At 46.4% G+C, this 18,667-nt stretch overlaps 1 protein-coding gene across 1 annotated transcript in view; it reads left to right on the forward strand.

Annotated features, from left to right (window-relative positions):
• Positions 1-18,667, forward strand: part of SEL1L3 (SEL1L family member 3) — a 92,124-nt gene that overhangs the window by 40,144 nt on the left and 33,313 nt on the right. Inside the window, exons 10-11 of the mRNA XM_087816988.1 lie at positions 10,617-10,828; positions 12,038-12,217. Coding sequence (XP_087673114.1) covers positions 10,617-10,828; positions 12,038-12,217 — 392 coding nt within the window. The remainder of the gene's footprint in view (positions 1-10,616; positions 10,829-12,037; positions 12,218-18,667) is intronic.

Raw genomic sequence — 18,667 nt, forward strand, 5'->3', positions numbered from 1 at the left:
GGACTGATTCTTGATGAGCCAGTAGGTGGTTACCAGATAAGTAAGGTCGGGGTGGGCATTTGCAGGCAGAGTAGCTGCAGAGAGGTGGGAACAGCACAGCAGTTTTAATGATGTGTAAGAGGTTTGGGAGGCAGGAGAAGGCCTGGAGAGAGATGATTCCCACCAGAGCCCAGACACCATCCTGGAGAGTTTGGGTTTTACCTTGTAGGTGACAAGGACCCATTGAAGGGTTTCAGGCAGGGGGTAGAGGTGGGATGAGATTTGGGTTTTTGAGATCACCCTGGCAGCAGTGGGAGGTTAGGGGAAGCAAGGGTGTGGATCTGGAAGCAGGGAGTCCATTGCTATGGTCCAGAGGGAGAAGACACAGGCCTGAATAGGACCAAGTGATGGAGTTAATAAAGGCTGTAAAGAGGTTGGCCCCGGAGGACTCCTTCCAAGTCAGGCAAGGGAGGCCATGTGGACTCATGTGACAGCATAGCCCCTGGACCAAGTGACCTGGTTCCAAATTTAACTTAGCATGTACTAGCTGTGTAATCTTGGGCAAGTTACTTCATGTCTCTGAGCCTGTTTCCTCATCTGCATAATGGAGATGGTAATGGGATCTCTTCCCAGTGCTGGGTTAAATGAACTGATAGAAACATGAAATACTCAGAACAGGGTAACGACAGTAACTTCTTTGTAAGCAGTGTTTCTTAACCTCGGCGCTGTTGGCATTTTGGACTGGATCGTTCTTTGTTGTGCAGGATCTGCCCTGTGCTTTGTGGGATGTTTAGCTGTCTTTCTGGCCTCTACCTGCTAGATATCAGTAGCACACCCTCCCCTCCCACGACTCCCTTCTCTAGTTGTCACAACCAAAAATGTCCTCAGACATTGCCAAATGTCCTCAAGGAGGCCAATTTGCCTCTGGTTGAGAACCACTGCTACGTACATGTTAGGGCTACTATCACGGGGCCAGAGACAATCCCCAGGTTTTCGTTGGTCGTGTGGGACGTGGTAGAGCCACCCCTCAAGACAGGCGGGAAAGAGAGGGGTCCCCATGCTGGATGGTGCAGGCGAAATGGGGTAAGACCATGTCCTCACCAAAATTGGTTAATGAGATTTCCTATCATATTTAAATGTCGTTTTGCTGATTGGGAACGCGAGTGAACCATTTTCACAATTCTTTTTTAAATAAATACTCTCAATAGAATGTTTTCATGCGATTTTTACAGCTCAGAAGTTTTGTTTATAAGAATTTAGAATTATTTCTCCTCCAAGGAGTTCTGGAAGTGGAATTTAATTAAAAACCCAAATCATATACTCCCAAAACCCTAAGACTTCCTGGGCTGCGGGGCTGGGAGACTGTCACATTGCAGCCAGCTGTGAGCTGTGCTGACCCCAAGCCCCTGTTCTGCCTCCAACCCCTGTTCTTCTAGGTTACAATTGTCCTGTCCAGAAGGACTGAGGAGGCTTTTGCAGAGGTAAAGCACAGACCCCGCATTGAAATTCATCTCTGCCTGGCACACTGCCCTTGCTTGGGGCTGTCGCAGCATCCTCCTGCTAACCCTGGAGGGATTGGTGGTAGACATGCCCATTTTCTAACAAGGCTGAGAGAAATGCAGAAAATTTGATTTCGTAAATTGAGGGTAAAAAAATAAGTGTACATTTTTTAACATGTCTTTCCTCTGGTCTATAAAAAGAAGAGTAGTAAGACTTGGTGTGACTGTGAATCCACTCCCAGTTTCTCACACACCCTTGCTTCCAAGTTCATCTTGCTGTCAGTGTCTGGCTGGCTCTGGAGGCCTTCGGACAACCCTGGTTACCGGGAACTGCGTTCGCGTTGTTTCCTGCTGCTGCCCCAAGCTGTCCGGTCTGTCGGCTAGCGGACTTGAGTCAAGTCCATCCTCACTATATTACAGTTTTCATTTCTGAGATAAGCTACAAGAACAGGCTCAAGTATCAGATGTTCGATGCTTGAAATTCTTGCTGTGGGAACTGAATAGGGGCAGTCACAGAGATAAGGAATTTAACTGTGTCAGGAGTCTCTTAAGTCACTCATGTCCCAGCTTTCCATTCATTCATTCATTCATTCATTCATTCATTCATTCACTAAACAAGTATTGACTGAGTGCCCTCTGAGCCAGGACAGGAAAATGATGGAGCCGTGTTGCTTTATATTTACGTAAATATAAAGACAATCTCAACTCCCTTAATTTACACAAAGGGAATTACTTGTGGAATTTTCTTTTCCTGGCATTTTGAAAAAAGATAAGACGGCGTGAGACACTGGCCTGTGATTTCCGGCTCTTGGAGACTGCGTCGTCTCTTCTTGGCAGCCTCTCCTTAGCGAGATGGCCGACTCCACTTCCAGGCTGCCACGCGTGCACGTTTCAGACGGGGGAGTGGAGTGTTTCTCCCCCACACTGTGAATTTAGGCAGATCATCGGCTCTCACTCTAAGCCAACAACACACTCTAACAGAGCTGTGAGAATATTCCAGGGGGTGGGGAGTCGGAAGCCTGGGCTTCAGCAGCAGCTGGCAGAGAGTATAATGGAGTGTCTTCTGCTTTCTGGCCCAGTGGCGTCAGGAGCGGTCACCACCTCCCACTGTTCCCAAAGGTGGAGCTGGATTTCCTCCCACAGAAGATCACCAAGTATTTGCACCTTCACTTTTTAAGGACTGGAATTAAAAGCATATGTATATATTTGTGTGGTAAAACACACATAATGGCGTTCCCCATTGTCACTGTTTCTAAGTGTATTCTGCATTATTGGTAAGCACATTCACATTGTTTCTCAGCAGATCTCTAGAACTGTCTCATCTTGTAAAACTGAAACTGTGTACTCACTAAACAACTCCCCATCCCTCCTCAGGCCCTAGTCACCCCTATTCTACTTTCTGTCCCTATGAACTTGGCTAGTCTAGATACCTCATACTGATGGAATCATTCAGTATTTGTCTTTTTGTGACTGGCTTATTGCACTTTGCATAAAGTCCTCAAGGTTCGTCAGAGTTGTAGCACATGTCAGAGTCCTTCCTTTTGAAGGCTGAGTAATATTCCATTGCATGTAGACCACATTCTGTTTCTCTGTTTATCTGTTGATGGACACTTGGGTTGCTTCCACCTCTTGGCTATTGTGAATAGTGCTGCTGTGAGTGTGGGTGTGCAAATATCTCTTCAAGACTTGGCTTTCAGTTCTTTTGAATATAGACTCAGAGGTGGATTGCTGGATCGTATGATAATTATCTGTTTAATTTTCTGAGGAACCACCATACTGTTTTTCTAAGTGGCTGCATCATTTTAGATTCCCACCAACAGAGCACAAGGGTTACAGTTTCTCCACATCCTTCCTAACACTTGTTATTTTCTGTTGTGTTTTTTTTTTTATAGTAGACATCCTCATGGGTATGAGGTATAACTAATGTTTATAATTTACATACCGGAGAAAGTCTGTCTTAATGGCAATTAAGAATAATGCTGTCATAAAGTGACATAATGTCTATGAAAGAGCTTCATGGATGGAAAGGTACCATATGGATATGAGGGATGGAGTCGCCTGAGTAGAGCTCATCTCACTCTGCCCTGAGTTACAGCCATTGGGTCCTGTATGTGCCTGTCACTCGCTCACTAGCAAGCTTGTTGAGGGTAGTGCAAGCAGTGTAAGTATCCCACTTACACATCTAACTCTCTGCAGCGCCTGCACGGTGCTGGGCATATTGTAGCAGCTTAGCTCTCCATTCTTCCAGGTGACCCTGCACAGCACATTTCTGCACCATTCCCCTCAAAGGACATATCTCACCCACCCACGCTTCTCAGCTCACCTGCCTTGCCATCAGCCTTCAAGTCCCAACTCAGATACCGCCTCCTCGCGTCGTCTTTCCTGTCCCCCAGGCCGACAGCTCCGCCTGCCATGCTGTCCTTGGCGTTTCGTAGGCTTCCCCTTTACAGCACCTATCTTACTGCATCGTGGCTGATTTGCCCGTCTGATTCTGCAGTGAAGCTTAGGCAACAGGAACAGGAGCTAGGATTTCTTTGAAGATCCTCAGTAAGTATTTGTCGAGTGACTGAATGCACTCTGCATGAGTAAGCGATCCCATTGTAAGGTCTATAAAAGTCTTTGTTGGGTCAGTGAGTCACTAAGGGAACGAGGAATTTTACTTCTGGGAGACACAGCTCAAGGTCTGCACTAGCCAAGCCGTGGCACCTCTCCAGACTGAGAGCGCTGTGTGCTTACTTGCCTTCTCTCTGTGTTTTTCCCATTTTTCACACACTCCTTAGCCTGTTAGCTCTCGGGCACTGCTATTGTGGCTCTGAAAATACCTCTACAGAACACCTCTGTGTAGTTGTTTCCCAGTTCTGCCAGGACACTGTCGCCAGCTCTCCCTGGCAACAAAAGGAGACCAGAATCCTTCTCCGCCTATGCACACTCGTTACAAAAGAGCCCTCGTAGTTCTTGCTTTCATATATCTGCAGTCTAGTTGCTGAGGTTTATAGGTGTCCAGATGTAAAACAGCCCCTAGGGACATAGCACCCGCGTGTTGGGGACCTCCGAGCACTATGCTGGGCCCTGGGGCCACCATGATGAAAGGCACAAACCAGCCCACACACAAATCTCTGCCAGGTGCCAGGGAGTGCCAGGGAGGGAGGCTCTCCCATGTTGACAGCGGATGCACTAACCTGGTATAAAATGCAGCTGTCCCCTCTGGTGGTTCCCTCTCTGAAGTACCATAGGACGTGTTCCTCGCCTCCCAGAGTTGGCATGCCTTTGAATTAAAGGTGGCAGCGCTCCTCGGGGCACCAGCTATGAGCAGCGCATACAGATGTAGCAGAATACCCGTCCGCCTCCCGACGTTCCCGGGCCGCTGCCCTGCACCCCGATGGCCTTGCTTGGCTCCAGAATTCTCCCGAGCTGCTCTGACCCGACGTTCGCCACTGTCCAGGTGCTGGGGGCATCTCGCACCAGACCCCATGCTCAGCCTTCAGGGGGCCCGTCCTGACTGATCAGCCTCTACGTTGTTTCCTGGGGAACCTCCAGTTCTCCAGGAAGATGGCTCCTGTCAGAGCGTAGAAATCGCCCTAGTAGCGCTGGGCTTTTTCTAATGCCAGGACAGTGGAATTTCAGTATGCACACTCTTTCACCATTTGAGAGGTGTGCCGGCTATTTCTTTTGCTCTCCTGTCACCTTTCCTTGTCAGAACGGAATGCTTTGAACTCAAAAACCCTTTGAATGGGGCTCTGGCCTTCAGGGAGAAGGGGCGGTGGGGACTGAGCTGGTAAGAGGCTGGAATGACAATGGCAGGGGGCACCCGAGGGCAGAGCGCTGGCTGTGGAAGGCGTGAGGAAGGGCATGGAGACTCGGGCGCAGGTGGGACTTGGAGACGGGACAGGGAGTGAGACGGGTGAGCTGGCCAGCCCCTCCAGACATCTGCCCTGAGGCCAGAACTGCCTGCTCCCTTCCCTTTTATCCTGCCCTGGGCAACTTTGAGCCCACGGGAGTTGGTGAGCGTGGCTCCAGGAAATCCGAGGCCTGCCAGCAAGTGGTTCTCGGGAGGGAGGCCAGGTCTGGGGCTGAGCTGGCCCCCGGGGCTGACACCATCTGTGTTTTCCTTCAGGCCAGGGCCTGACTCCCGCCCCAGGCATTGCCATGCTGAGTGCAGGGGAAGAGGTGCCCCCGCAAAATATGCCGAGTTATACTAGGTCAGTTGCTGGCTGCACTGGCTTCGCTCTAATTTGTCTTTAACTCTTCTCATTTTTGCCGACAATTGCAATATTTATTGGAGACTCTGAAATGCAGAGCATGGAAATGATGTTACTTAATAACTCCAGGATACTGTGTCCTTTATGAGCTATTTTCATTGTTGTTCATTGCAGAACCATCATCTTTTTTTTTAATTTTATTTAAGAAAGCATACATTATAATTTTTCTTTTTTAATTCTCAGAAGCACAGAGAAAGGGCCATACTTTTCCTGCCCAGATAATCCCTGATGACAGTACCAAAAGCTGGGGAGGAAGGGGCAGAAGGAGGGAGGAAGAGGAATTCTATGTGTAAAACCAGAAAATTTGCACAGTTGCAGTAAAGTACAAGTAGTTTACTTTTTTTTTTTCTTTAATTCTCACGCAAGGATATTTTTTTCTGTTGCTTTTCAGAAAGAGTGGAAGGGAGAGAGAGAGAAAGAGAGAGAAACATCAATGTGAGACACATCATTGGTTTCCTCCCACTTGCACCCCGACGGGGGCCAAGGATCGAGCCTGCAACTGAGGTACATGCCCTTGGCCAGAATTGAACCCAGGACCCTTCAGTCTGCAGGCCGTCACTCTAACCAGTGAGCCAGACCAGCTGGGCAATAGTTTACTTTCAAGATAGAAATAAGCTTCCTCCTTAGGTCTTGGGAACCCAGTGGGACTCACTTGATCAGAATGCAAACGAGGAACACCCTGTGTTTGTTTAAACCAGTAAACTTGGTGAAGATCTTCTTTTTCTGGTTAAATGACACTTTCCCCTTCCACTTTTTTTTTTCTTTTTTTTTTCACTTTCCAACTTCTACTTTGGATGCATTGCATACACCTTTTGGAAGCTTGGAACTAAAAATGACTTTCCTATTGATGTCACCATTCCTCTCACAAGAAATGAGCCTGTCTTTCCCCTTCTGAATTCTAAATCAGATGCCAACCCCAGCCCCTTCTGCCGGTGGCTACCTTCTCATTTTCTGCTCTTTGCCTCTTTCAACGATAAGCACACACGTGGAGACCTCCTGATATTGCTCTAAAAAAGAAAAAAGTGGAAAACAAACAATGCCGTGCTACCTGGAAAACAGCCGGGATTAATTAACTGGGGAGGCCTGTTGTTTCCTTGGCTTCTGGTGCAGAAAGAAGAGAGAAAATGTCTCTTTTTTCCTATTTTGTTTGTTTTTCATTACACCATTAATCTCCATAAACAAGGCGTGTTTTTTTAGTTACAGATCGACTAGAAAAAATGCATATGCTAAAGCAGATGGGTGAAATTAACAGTTTCATTAAAGTGGTTTTAAAATTGCCAGTTCTACGATTATCACCAGTGACATCATGGCTTTGATTTTGTGCTACAGTTAGAATTTGAACTTTAAAGAATGTGCAGAAAGGAGCAGTTTTACTTTAGACTTATTTTTTATTTTTATTATATTCACTAGTGCAGAAAATTGTTCAGATTCTCTTGCAGAGAAAATACTGATGGGTAGTATTTGAGGGGGAATTTATTCTAAATATGTAAAAGAACTGATGAAGCCTTTTCAGCCTGCCTACGTTCCAGTGTACGCAGTGTTTTTGTGCTAAGGCTTAGAGCCTCGTGAGTGATTTCCCTGGTGCTCCTCGCCTGCAGCAACCCCAGCTACCTGGACACTCCCGCTAAGGATTGCTGGGGTTCGTGCCAGGGGTCAGCAGGGCAAGCGTTTCATTTGGATCTTCATTTGGTTTAGAGTCTCTCCTCTCCTCTGAGCCCACAAAGCCTGTGCCCGTGGGTACTCAGGCAGAACTCCTCATCTTAGTTAGGGGTTTGGCAGAGCAGGTGAGGCAGGGACGAGTGGTTAACAAAATGCTAACGTTGCCCTGCTCTGAATGTGGACAGAGGGCCATCTGAGACAGTACGTATTTAAAAGTAAACGTGGCACAGCAGGAGTGGCTCTGTTGGTTGAGAGTTGTCCCATGCACCCAAAGGTTGCAGGTTCAATTCCAGGTCAGAGCACATACCTGGGTTGCAGGTATGATCCCCCAGCCAGGGAGCATATGGAGGGCAACTGATTGCAGTTTCTCATATTGATGTCTCTTTCTTTCTCTCTCTCTCTCTCTCCCTCTCCCTCCCCCTCCTCTCTCCCCCTTTCTTCCTCCCTCTAAGCATGTCCTCAAGTGAGGATTAAAAAAAAGTTTAAAAGTAAACATAGAATAAGCAGAAGTAGGATTTATCTTACAATCCATAGGAGCGCTGCAGGCACACTGCATCCAGGGGAGGTTCATATCCTGTCTTCACAGTTGAGTAGGATGGAATTCTCTCAGCTCAGGAAAGGGAAGATCCAAAATGAGATCTCCAGACTCTTAGTGGAAAGGAGTGCTGCTGTTGTTCAGATGTGTCCCAACAGATGAGCAGAGGGAAATGTTCAAGGATATTCACTGCCATCTTGTTGGTTATAGCAAAACCACTGGAAACAACCCAGGAGTCTAAAAGTAGGGAACAGGTTAGAACAACGGCACTGCTATAGAATGCAATACTATTGAAGCTTTAGAAAGGATGAGCTTCTGACAGCCTCGGACAGATACTCATGAGCCATGGTTAATTTTTTAAAAATACGTTTTATTGATTTTTAGAGAGAGAGGAAGGGAGGGGGAAGAAAGAGAGAAACATCCATCAGTTGCCCCCCATGCACACCTTGACCGGTGTTCGAACCCGCAACCTGGGTGTGTGCCCTGACCGGGAATCGAACCGGTGACCTTTTGGTCCATGGGATGACAACCAACGGAGCCACACTGTCAGGGCTGAGATATGGTTAATTTTTAAAAGTTGAGGGTCAGAATCTATAGGAGCTTTTTGGAAAAAATATGTGTGTGCGTATATGTAGAGATATGTGTACGTGAATTACCGTCTGTGCAAAGGAAAAGTGTGGAAAATGCGTGCCAGGCTTTTAGCAGTGTTTCTCTTCACTGTTAACGAAGGCCTGGGAGAATAGCTGTTTAAATTATGAGAATCATTTTGCTACCCCTGACATGAAAATACACTGAATTACTTGATTGGGTTTTTAAAAATTCTTATTTTATGATGAGTCTTCTTATTAAAATATTCAAAAGCAGCAGCATTTTCTCAAAATCTTCATTAGAATCATATATGCTGCCTGTTTACATCCCATTTTTAATTAGTGAACAAAACTTTAATGGAGTTTATTATACTTTTGAAGCAAAAATCCATGAAACAATGACTACTTCTAATGATAAAAAGGGCGCTGTTTTTAAATCTCCTGAGAATAAATGGGTTTTAATTTGGAGAGAAATGAAAGGATACTGGCAAAGGGAACTTCTGTTTTTATTTTATACAAATCCGCGTTGTTGGAATTCTTTTTATTTTTTTACAAAAAGCTGCTACTTCTTTAGGGATTAACGAAATACAGAAAGAGCAGCAAACTCCATTTGCTCAGTAAGGTGGGGTTTTTTCTCAGCACCTACCACTTGGGACGGAGAGAGTAAAGGCAGCCCCAGCTCCGCCTGGGGAACCCCGGGAGGGCTGCGTGGAGGTGGTGGGCGGGCTCCTTTCCCAGAGTGGAGCACAAAAGGCCCGTGCCGCCTCCCGGGGACTGCTGGCCTGAACATCCCAGGAACTGGCACCAGCTCACAACCGACGGCTCGGCTCCCACAGTCGAATCCGTGGGCCTCTGCAGGGGAATTGCCCTTCAAGAAACTCAGCCTCAGAGCTTCCTATTCAGGTTTCCCGCGGGGGAGACGCCCCTCTCCTCACTCCCTTATGGGGTGCCCATGGAATAAATCTCTCTTTGCCCCCTGAACGTTAATAATGTTTTTGTTTTGGTTAGAATGAAGAAAGTCAAAGGAAACTGTTGGACACAACCATTTTTCAGGCAGTTCAAGTTTTAGTCTGAAAGAAATGAACCGTATCTCTTTCAACGTAAATAGTATCTGTGTGATATCTGGGCGACCCGACGTGGTCTTTTGTAACCTAGCACAGAATACAGACCATGCATTCATTGTCTGAATTAATCAATAAGAGAGAGACTTGAGACAGGCTTTAGAAGACTAACACTTACATGACAGGGCTACGCAACTTGCTGGTTTGGGCTTAAAACGTTTATCAGATTTAGGGCGGATGAGGTGGTGTCAGAAAGCTTAAAGCAGTTGCGTGAAGAGGCCCCTGTCTCGGTGGCGAGGTGCTTCTGGAGGCGACTGGTTGCCTGTTCATCGGGAGGTAGGGATAGCAGAGTGAGTAGGAGCTCTGGCTTTGTGACTTGAGACAGGTTTATTGACCTCTCTAGGCTTCAGTCTCTTCTGGAAAAAACGAGGGCGCTAATAATAGTGCCCACCTCATAAAATTGTTCGGATTAGGCGACATAATTTGCATGAGACACCTAAGGCAGTATTTGGCATTTTGTGAGCCTTCAATAAACGTTGACTCATTTTTGTTATTGTATTTAGAAGCCCACAAGAAATACTGGGGGCAAAAGATAGGAAAGCATCTCAAAATTAGTTTCTTTTGTTCAACTTTTTAGAGCAGCGCCCAGGCACTGTTTCTGAATAAAACACAGTCCTCTTCAGAGCGTCTCAGAGGGAAAAAGGCCTCTGGGAGTTTCGGTGGTCCTGATTTGGTGCTGAGGTACACTGGCTGAGTAAATTACTCTCCCAGGGCGCTGTGTCAGCTATATAAGGTACATCCTTTCTCCCAGGATACTAGCTGTCATCTGGTGCCAAAGGAAAAGCTATTTACAGAATGACACCGTGGCATCCCCAAAGGGTTTGATTTATCTCCCCTCGAGGTGGTATATTTCAATCTCTGCAGAACCAACCATGTTAATAACTTAGGTGGTTTAATTGGCTTTCCCCCCATCTTTCTAAGGCCACGTCGATCCCATGGTAATTAATTGTGTGGGCTGTGAATTGTGTTATTTACAGCGCCAAGGCACCAACGTGAATCTGTGCTGGAAATCGGCGGGATGATATTTGAGAAGGCTGTAAAGAGACTCTCCAGTGTTGATGGTCTTCACCAAATCAGTTCTGTCGTCCCCTTCCTGATGGATTCCAGCTGCTGTGGATATCATAAAGCATCCTACTACCTCGCAGTCTTTTATGAAACGGGATTAAATGTACCTCAGGATCGGCTGCAGGTAGAGTATTTCATGGGATCCAGGGATATCAGTCACCCATGTTATATTTGCAGAGTGATGCCCTCATGCCCCAGGTGGAACTGGACAGGTTCCTGCTCCCAGGAATCCTTTAGAGTCTTTACACTCAAGGACAAAGTCCTAGGGCAGTGTTAAATACAGGTTCTGGCTTTCGGTGTCTCCTCCCAGGCTTGGGGACATGACTGGTATACGCTAAGGAACAGTTTGGGCAGGGCTTACCAGAATCCTAGCCCTTCAGGAACAGACTGGGATTACCCATTTCTTGTAACTGCCCTGGCTGTGGGACCATTATCCCATGACTTCTTAGCTAAGTGAAGTCACTGGGACCTGTAAGCCAAGTATTGACACACCCAGCCTGCAGAATAGAGGCTATCCCAGACAGTTTCATTTTTGGTCCTGGACCCAGATTTATTCTGCAACTTGTGTATCATTTGGAATCACGTTTGTGTAAGTACTGCTGAACGGTTCCTGGTCACCTGTTTTCAGGTTTGTTCTTCCTGGGTTTGGAGAGTCATACTGTTTAGATGTGCCCAGGTGGTTCTGTGGTTCTTTTTGGTGACTTCTTTGTGTATGTCTCTGGCTATAGAAGCTCATGATGGATGACATGCTTTCCTAAGTCCCTGAAGCAATCCCCACAGATGAGGAATAGTCTAGAAGATTCTAGTCCTGCTTCTGCCACAAAGTGGCTGGCTAGTTGGCCATAGACAAATAACTTCACCTCTTGGGGCCTCTGTTTCCTCAACTATGAAATGAGGTTGTTGGACCAGTTGATCTCAAAAGACCCTTCCCAACACTGACATTCTGAGAGCGTGAGGTTGAGACATGGCCCACTATTCAGATCTTCTGGCCATGGATGAGGTAGATGAAGCTACGACCAGGGATCCTTAGAAGAGTCAATGGATACACAAAGATGCTGTGAGAAAAGTCAGGGGAAGGCCTCCATTTGCACTGAAGAAGGTCAGAAGTCAAGGAATTTAAAGTGTTAGACATTTAGAAGGACAGATACCTAGGAATCTGTAAACCATGAGAATGAGGCCTTCTCTTCTTTTCTAAAGATATTTTTAAGGCATGTTAATGAGTTTTGGAATGACTGGGATCATATATAGGGGTGGGGCCAGATGACCTTTCAGTGGTTGGATTTTATGACGCTTATCGCTAACCTTGTGAACACTGTCCATTTCTTCCTAACAGGGCATGTTGTATAGTTTGGTTGGAGGCCAGGGCAGTGAGAGGCTGTCTTCAATGAATCTTGGGTACAAACACTTCCAGGGTATTGATAGCTACCCCCTGGACTGGGAGCTGTCCTATGCCTACTATAGCAACATCGCCACAAAGACACCCTTGGACCAGCACACACTGCAAGGAGATCAGGTACGAAAGATAAAGGGGAGGAAGTGGTCATGGCCCCGTTTATCAGGACCTCCTGAATTTTTATAGTGTCAGCACCTGTGGCTGTCTGCATCCGCCAGCCTCCAGAGGATGAGCATCACTGAATGGAGAGAAAGGCCTTCTTGCACTCTCCACTTCATATTCCCTGTCTGTACCCTCAGGCTGAATGTAGGAACAGTCCTCCATGTATCCATGGAAAGCTTTTCATGATGGGAGGACTCCTATGCAAAGGGTAGATCTCGCCCTGGACAGATTTTGATTTTGCAAGAAAACATGTACTGAAAACATTGGCGTCTTGTCTTTGGTCCAGGATCGTGTGACCTGGTGGGTCCAGAGATGGTCGGGAAGTTGAGTCAAATGGAAGGGGGGAGCATTAAACCAGGGGTTCCTATCAGTATGTGATCAGCAAGAAGGGTCTAGGATACAAGGAAGCAAGCTCCGTCCCTAGCTGTGTTCCCACTGCGGGGCGCCTTGAGAAGCGCCTGTCTCCATTGTGTGAGCCTTGCTAGCCCTGTGCCCCCACGTGACTGACAGCATGTGACGTTTGCACTAACTTTGCAGGCTCCCAAATCTTTTCGAATCTTTGGGCAAAGGTATCAATGGCTCACATCTACTCACAAAACATAATGGGTTACGTTAGACCAGCCGATGTTTGTTCCCAGGCTTGTATGGATGACAGCAAATAAGAGGGCACCAGTAAAGGAGACAGTGTCAGAATAAAGGGGGAGCTGCCTCCAAAGGGTGGAGATCTGTATCTGGTGGGAGTAGACCATGACGTGGTTGGCCTCTTGGAATGTATTTTTTATATCTTATTTCTCCAGAAAGGATTTAAGATGTTTTCATGTCTAGCGCTTGAGGTGGTCGAGTTGAGAGAAGCGCCAGTAGTCTATGCCAGGAGTTGGCAGTTTTTTTCTGTAAAGGGTCAGGTAGTAAATATTTTAGGCTTTGCCTACACAGTCTCTATTGGAACTACTCCACTTTGCCAGGGACATTGTATAAATGAAAGGGGTGCCTGGGTTTATGCAGCCATAGACACTGTGTACACTGCTTTGCCGGATTTGGCCTTGGTCTAGGCTCAAGCTCTTGATTTTCCCTGCTTATTCTGGGTGAGCCTAGGGGATAGGCCCGGCTAGGTCAGGATCGTGGAATCAGGCTGAGCTGCTAATTGGGAACTAGACCACTCACTGTTCCCTCAGAAACCCACAGTGCAGAAACCGTGTGCTTTGATGATTGGGAATGATGGTTTCCGGAAAAGAAATCTACAGTGACCACAGTACAGTTATGAAATAAATGAGTCGAAGATACATGCCGTCGGTGAACATTAAACATGAGTCAGGCTCTAAAACACCAAAAGGCTGTCGGTACAGACATCTGATTCCCTTAGAAAGTGATTTCTTTTGAATAGACTTACACATTCTTATTACCATCATATGTATTCTCTCGGTGCATATAAGCCAAGTGCAAACTCTGACCTCCGTTTGACAGGAATTAATTTAATTGATAAAGTTCTTTTTTCTAATTATTCTGAAAATCATTTCATACAAAATCAAGCCATGAAACAGAATTACCATTGTTCTACTAAGCCTGGATGTGTTAATGATGTCCTATATGTATATATTACACTTTTAAGAATTCTAATTCAGCATAAATTAGCAACGGGAAATGGTATGTTGCTAACAAGCTCCTTTTCTTTTGAAGATTTGACACATGAAACGTTATGATTATGAAAGAAAATGTTTAATTGGTCAGAACCGGCGAAGATGAATAAAAATGATCCATCTTGCAGCTGAAAAGTCGCATGATTAAGAATGCCAGATATGAATCACACAGTTAGAAGAGTTGCATCATAGCTCATTTTCTTAAGAATGTGTGATTAATGGCTGCTTGAGAACCTAAGCAGGTGTCATACGTTGATGTAAATGTCCTTTTGTTGAGAAATCTATTAATTCGCCAGCAGCACGTAACAGATGAGGAGATATGGGAGGCCAGACCTCTAATTAACAAGCTGAGGATCCGTCAAAAGTTCTTTTCTTGATTCCTGTTTCATTGTCTCTTTTATGTAACTCACGGTTCGCATCACTTCCTTTCCTTTATTCATAATCTCACTTCCCGTCACTTTACGGTTTCATGAGACTCTGCTCAGGTGGGAGAGAAAGAAGATTCTCTGGGGGCTTTTGTTTGTTTTTGTGGCTTGGTGACAGATGAGTTCCTCTCGTTCTCTCCACTCTTCAGAAGTTGCTTTTCTGCCAGATTTGGTTCACAGCCTCCTCTGTCTCCACCTGCTAGAGGGCAGGGGTCTCGCTCATCCACACCCCTGGTTTCCACTGTCCTCCACATACCGATGACACTCAGACCTTCCTCTGCAGCTGAGCTATTTCTTACGCCCCGCGATCCTAACATGCTGCAAAGGGAGCTCAGCATCTCCTCCCCTCCAGTCCCCACAAACACCTTAACCGATGGCACCATTTTCCATGCTAGCAACCGGCGTGTCATCTTTGATCCCCCATCATCCTGTCAGTTACAGTCCCCAATAGCTTTCACGCCTATCTGTCTCTTCCCATCTCCATCCCTGCTGCCACAGCCTGCATTTGTCCTTCATTGTCCCTCCCCTGAGCCGCCGTGACAGCCTCCTGTTAAGGGTGAATTGTGTGCCTCCTGCTGCCCAATTCACCTCCTGAAGCCCTTACCCCCAGTAGCTCAGAATGTGAGTGTATTTGGACATAGGGCCTTCGAAGAGGTAATTAAGTTCAGTGGAGTCATTAGGTGGCCGTAATCCAACATGACTTGTGTCCTTACAAGAAAAGATTAGGATGCAGACAAAACAGACAGAGGGATGACCATGTGAGGACACAGCAAGAAGCTGGTCATCCGCATGCTAAGGAGAGAGGCCTCGGAACTTGTAGCCTCCAGAACTGTGAGAAAATAAATGTCCGTGGTTTGAACCACCAGCCTGGGTATTTTGTCACGGCAGCCCTAGCAAACTAATCTAACTCCTAACTGGCCTTTCTGTCACTAGTCTTGTCCCTTTCTGTGCTGTTTTTATGGAGGCCAAAGTGAGCTGTGGACAGTGGAGGTTGTCAACCTGGCTACGCATCAGAATTACCTGGTGGCTTAAAGAACACATCTACACAGGCTCCACCCCATTGTCTTATAGAAGTGAGGGTGGGGCCCAGGCGTATAATATGCATATATGTGTATATGTTGATGTGATATTTAAAAGCTCCTCAGATTATTTTAATGTGCAGCCAGTGTTGAGAAGTATTGACCCAGAAGCACCAAGCCCAGCCCATCACTTGACGTAGGAGATGCTCCTGGACTTGATTTCTCTCTGCTGCCCTAACTTCGGCTCTCAGCCATCCCCGCCCAGCCTGCCCACCCTGCCCACACCTCCCAGCCTTGCTAGGTCTCCTCTGCCTGGCCTTCTCTCTCCACGCTCACCAGCCTTTTCCTGCCTGCAGACCCTTCCTCCTACTTGAACACAGGCTCAAACTTCACCTCCTCCCCCTGATCACCCCTTTGCTATGGGCCTTGACACCAGGGACCTCCCTGCCATTGCTCTTATGATGGGTATTAGGTACCGGATCATAGATCCATCTGGCTTCCTCAGTAGACTGTGAGCTCCGAGACAGTCACCTTGTCTATTCATGTTAGTGACCCCAGTGCCCAGCACTGTGCTTGACATACAGTTGGGGCTCAGTGTTTACCGATACATTGATGGACAGGCTGGGGTTTCAGAGCATCCAGTCCAGTGATAAGCATAAAGAGACTGTAATTTCTTGTCGACTCTGGTGCTTTGTGATGCAACCAGTATTCAGTGTTGATGGACAGCACCCAAGGCAGTGGCTTGTCAACTCTGCCTCTCTTGCGTTCCACACCTCTTCAGTATACGCACCCCCTGTTTGGGAAATCTTGGGCACTTGCTTTCTTGTCTCTCCATCATTACAGGATATTCCCCCATTCTTACTTTAAAATCCCAAAATGTTAAATTCTAACAGAGCACACACACCCCCTATTGGGAGCCAATCATTATGGCTGATTTTAACACACACATACCCTGTCCCCCAGGCAGGTTCTTAATGTTGGTTCCCACAGGCCCTGGCGGATGTCAGCAGAGGCCTGTGTTTTAAGTGTGGGCCCTGAAAAGGCCCTGCTCCTGAGTTCTCGGGGGTGCTGGCTGCGCCGTCACATTTCACAACTCCAGAGAATGCAGATGCTCTGGAAAAGGGGCGCTGCTGAGGGCCTTTGCTCCCCAGCCGCAGAGTTGGCAGGTTTTTTCTTCCATCCTCTGTCTCCATCTCTCTCCCTCCCTCCCTCCCTCTCCTCTCCACCACTGTTTCTCTTCCATGCTTTCTCTCCCTTCTTTATGTCCTTGCCTCATTTTCTCCCCTCTCTCCCCTCCTTCTCTCCCTCCCTCACTTTCTCCCTCTCCCTTTGAAAAGGTTAAGGAGAAGAAGAAGAAAAACCACCCAAAATCCAAACCCTCTAGTTGAACCAAGAACTTCCAGCTGAGAATTCCATTCTTTGAGCAGGTCGGGCTTCCCCGTTACAGGCTCATCGTGGACGATTGCGCCCCCTGGAGTCGGAGCTGAAGTACCGTCTCATTGGCCATATGCTTGGCAAAGAATTAACATATAGAGTGGCTTGTGCCCAGGCAGATACCAGGTCCTTCTCTCCAGAGGGCATCATGGGGGAGCTGGTCAGAGCCCTGTCTTTGGACTCAAGCCAACCTGGCTTCCAGGGCCAGCTCTACAAGGTGACCTTGAGTTCACCTTCTGCACCTCAGTTTTTTTCTTGCATATAAATTGAGGACAGTGATATTTGGGTCACAGCCCTGTTGTAAGGACGAAACGAAAAGCACAACAAACAGTTGTTAAACACCCAGCACACAGTTGGTTTCAATAAGAGGCCGTGGGCATCATAATTCTCATTGTTGCTCTTCGCTTGGTGGCCTCCCAAGTTAGACATCTGGCAGGAATTAATACCTGCTGGGTTCCGAGTCCTTGCACTGTCCCCAAGTCTCAGTGCCCAAGTGCCCCTGAAAGGGACCTCTGGCTCCACACGCTGACAGTGTTGAGAAGGCAGCTGAAAGACCTTCTCAGGAATGGGGTTGTAGGCGAGTTTGTGAATCTAAGTACTTTGTTAAACTCCCCAACAGAGAGGTCAGAAGGGAAATCAGCTCCTCATTCTCTGAGGCTTCTTGCCCAGCTTGTCAAGATCCAATTTTCCCACCATCTGCCTGTGGCTGCGCTGGCCCGGGAAGCCCTCTGCAGGCCCCCTTGCGGCGCTGTTAGAATTCATTAGGCCTAAGGGGAAACCGTGAGACAATGAGGCCAGTTTTTTTATAAACAGCCAAAATTTATACTTCAAAATGAGTCTTCTTATCTTCAGAGGACTCAGAGACCTGGGAGGCTGTTCACAAATTCAAACATTTTATGCACTTTCCCTTCGGGTCCATCTGTAGCGCCTCTAGCACATTCCTGCTCGCGCATCCTCACAGTTAACATGCCCTCTTCTTTGCAAGTTGGATTTAATTTTTGGAAATAGCCAAAAGATATTGAAGCTGAGCCTGCTAAATAAAAAAGGATTAGTCATGCAGGATAATAACACTTTGGGATAAAAAAGTAAGGTTATACTTAGAAAATATTGATTTACCTTTTTTTGATGCTACGTGTAATCTGGCTCTGAAATTGGAGGCACAAAAGAAGACTTCTGAACACGCTTAAGGGCTAGAAGTGGAAGTGGAATAAATTTTGCCCTCCTATAAATTTTTATAGGAACAAAAATACTCATTTAGATACATTGGATGTGATGCATTTATTTAAAAAGAACTTGATCTGATGATATATGTAGTGGACAACCTTCATATTTCAATTATTCATATAGTTTTCTCTTGAGCAATGTCTGGTTTAAGAATAAAGACAAGTATCGCATGATCTCACTCATATGTGGAATCTAATGAACCAAATAAACTGCTGAACAAAATAGATCCAGAGACATAGAAGCATGGAACAGACTGAGGGATCTCGGAGGGGTGGGAGGGTGGGTGGGCAGAGATTAATCAAAAAACTTATATGCATATATGCATAACCCGTGGACACAGACAATAGTGTGGTGAAAGCCTGGGAGCGGGGTGGGTATAGATAGGGTGGAGGGGGTCACTGGGGAAAAAGGGGGACATCTGTAATACTTTCAACAATAAAGATAAATTTAAAAAAAGAAGAAAAAATAAAGTCCAAGGGGGTAAAAGGAGATGGAGAGGGAACCTATAGAGATTAAAAGAGGCATATTGATAAAAATAAATTAATTAAATAAAGAGTACACAAGATTCAAAAAAAAAAAAAGTATTTTGCATGCCCATATCATTTTGATGTTTCCTTTCTCTCTCTTCCTTTCCTTCTCTCCCTCTCTTCCTTCCTCCCTTCCTTGCTTCCT

This window comes from Miniopterus natalensis, chromosome 1, assembly GCF_054644295.1.
Source record: "Miniopterus natalensis isolate mMinNat1 chromosome 1, mMinNat1.hap1, whole genome shotgun sequence".
Classification (NCBI taxonomy): Eukaryota; Metazoa; Chordata; class Mammalia; order Chiroptera; family Miniopteridae; genus Miniopterus; species Miniopterus natalensis.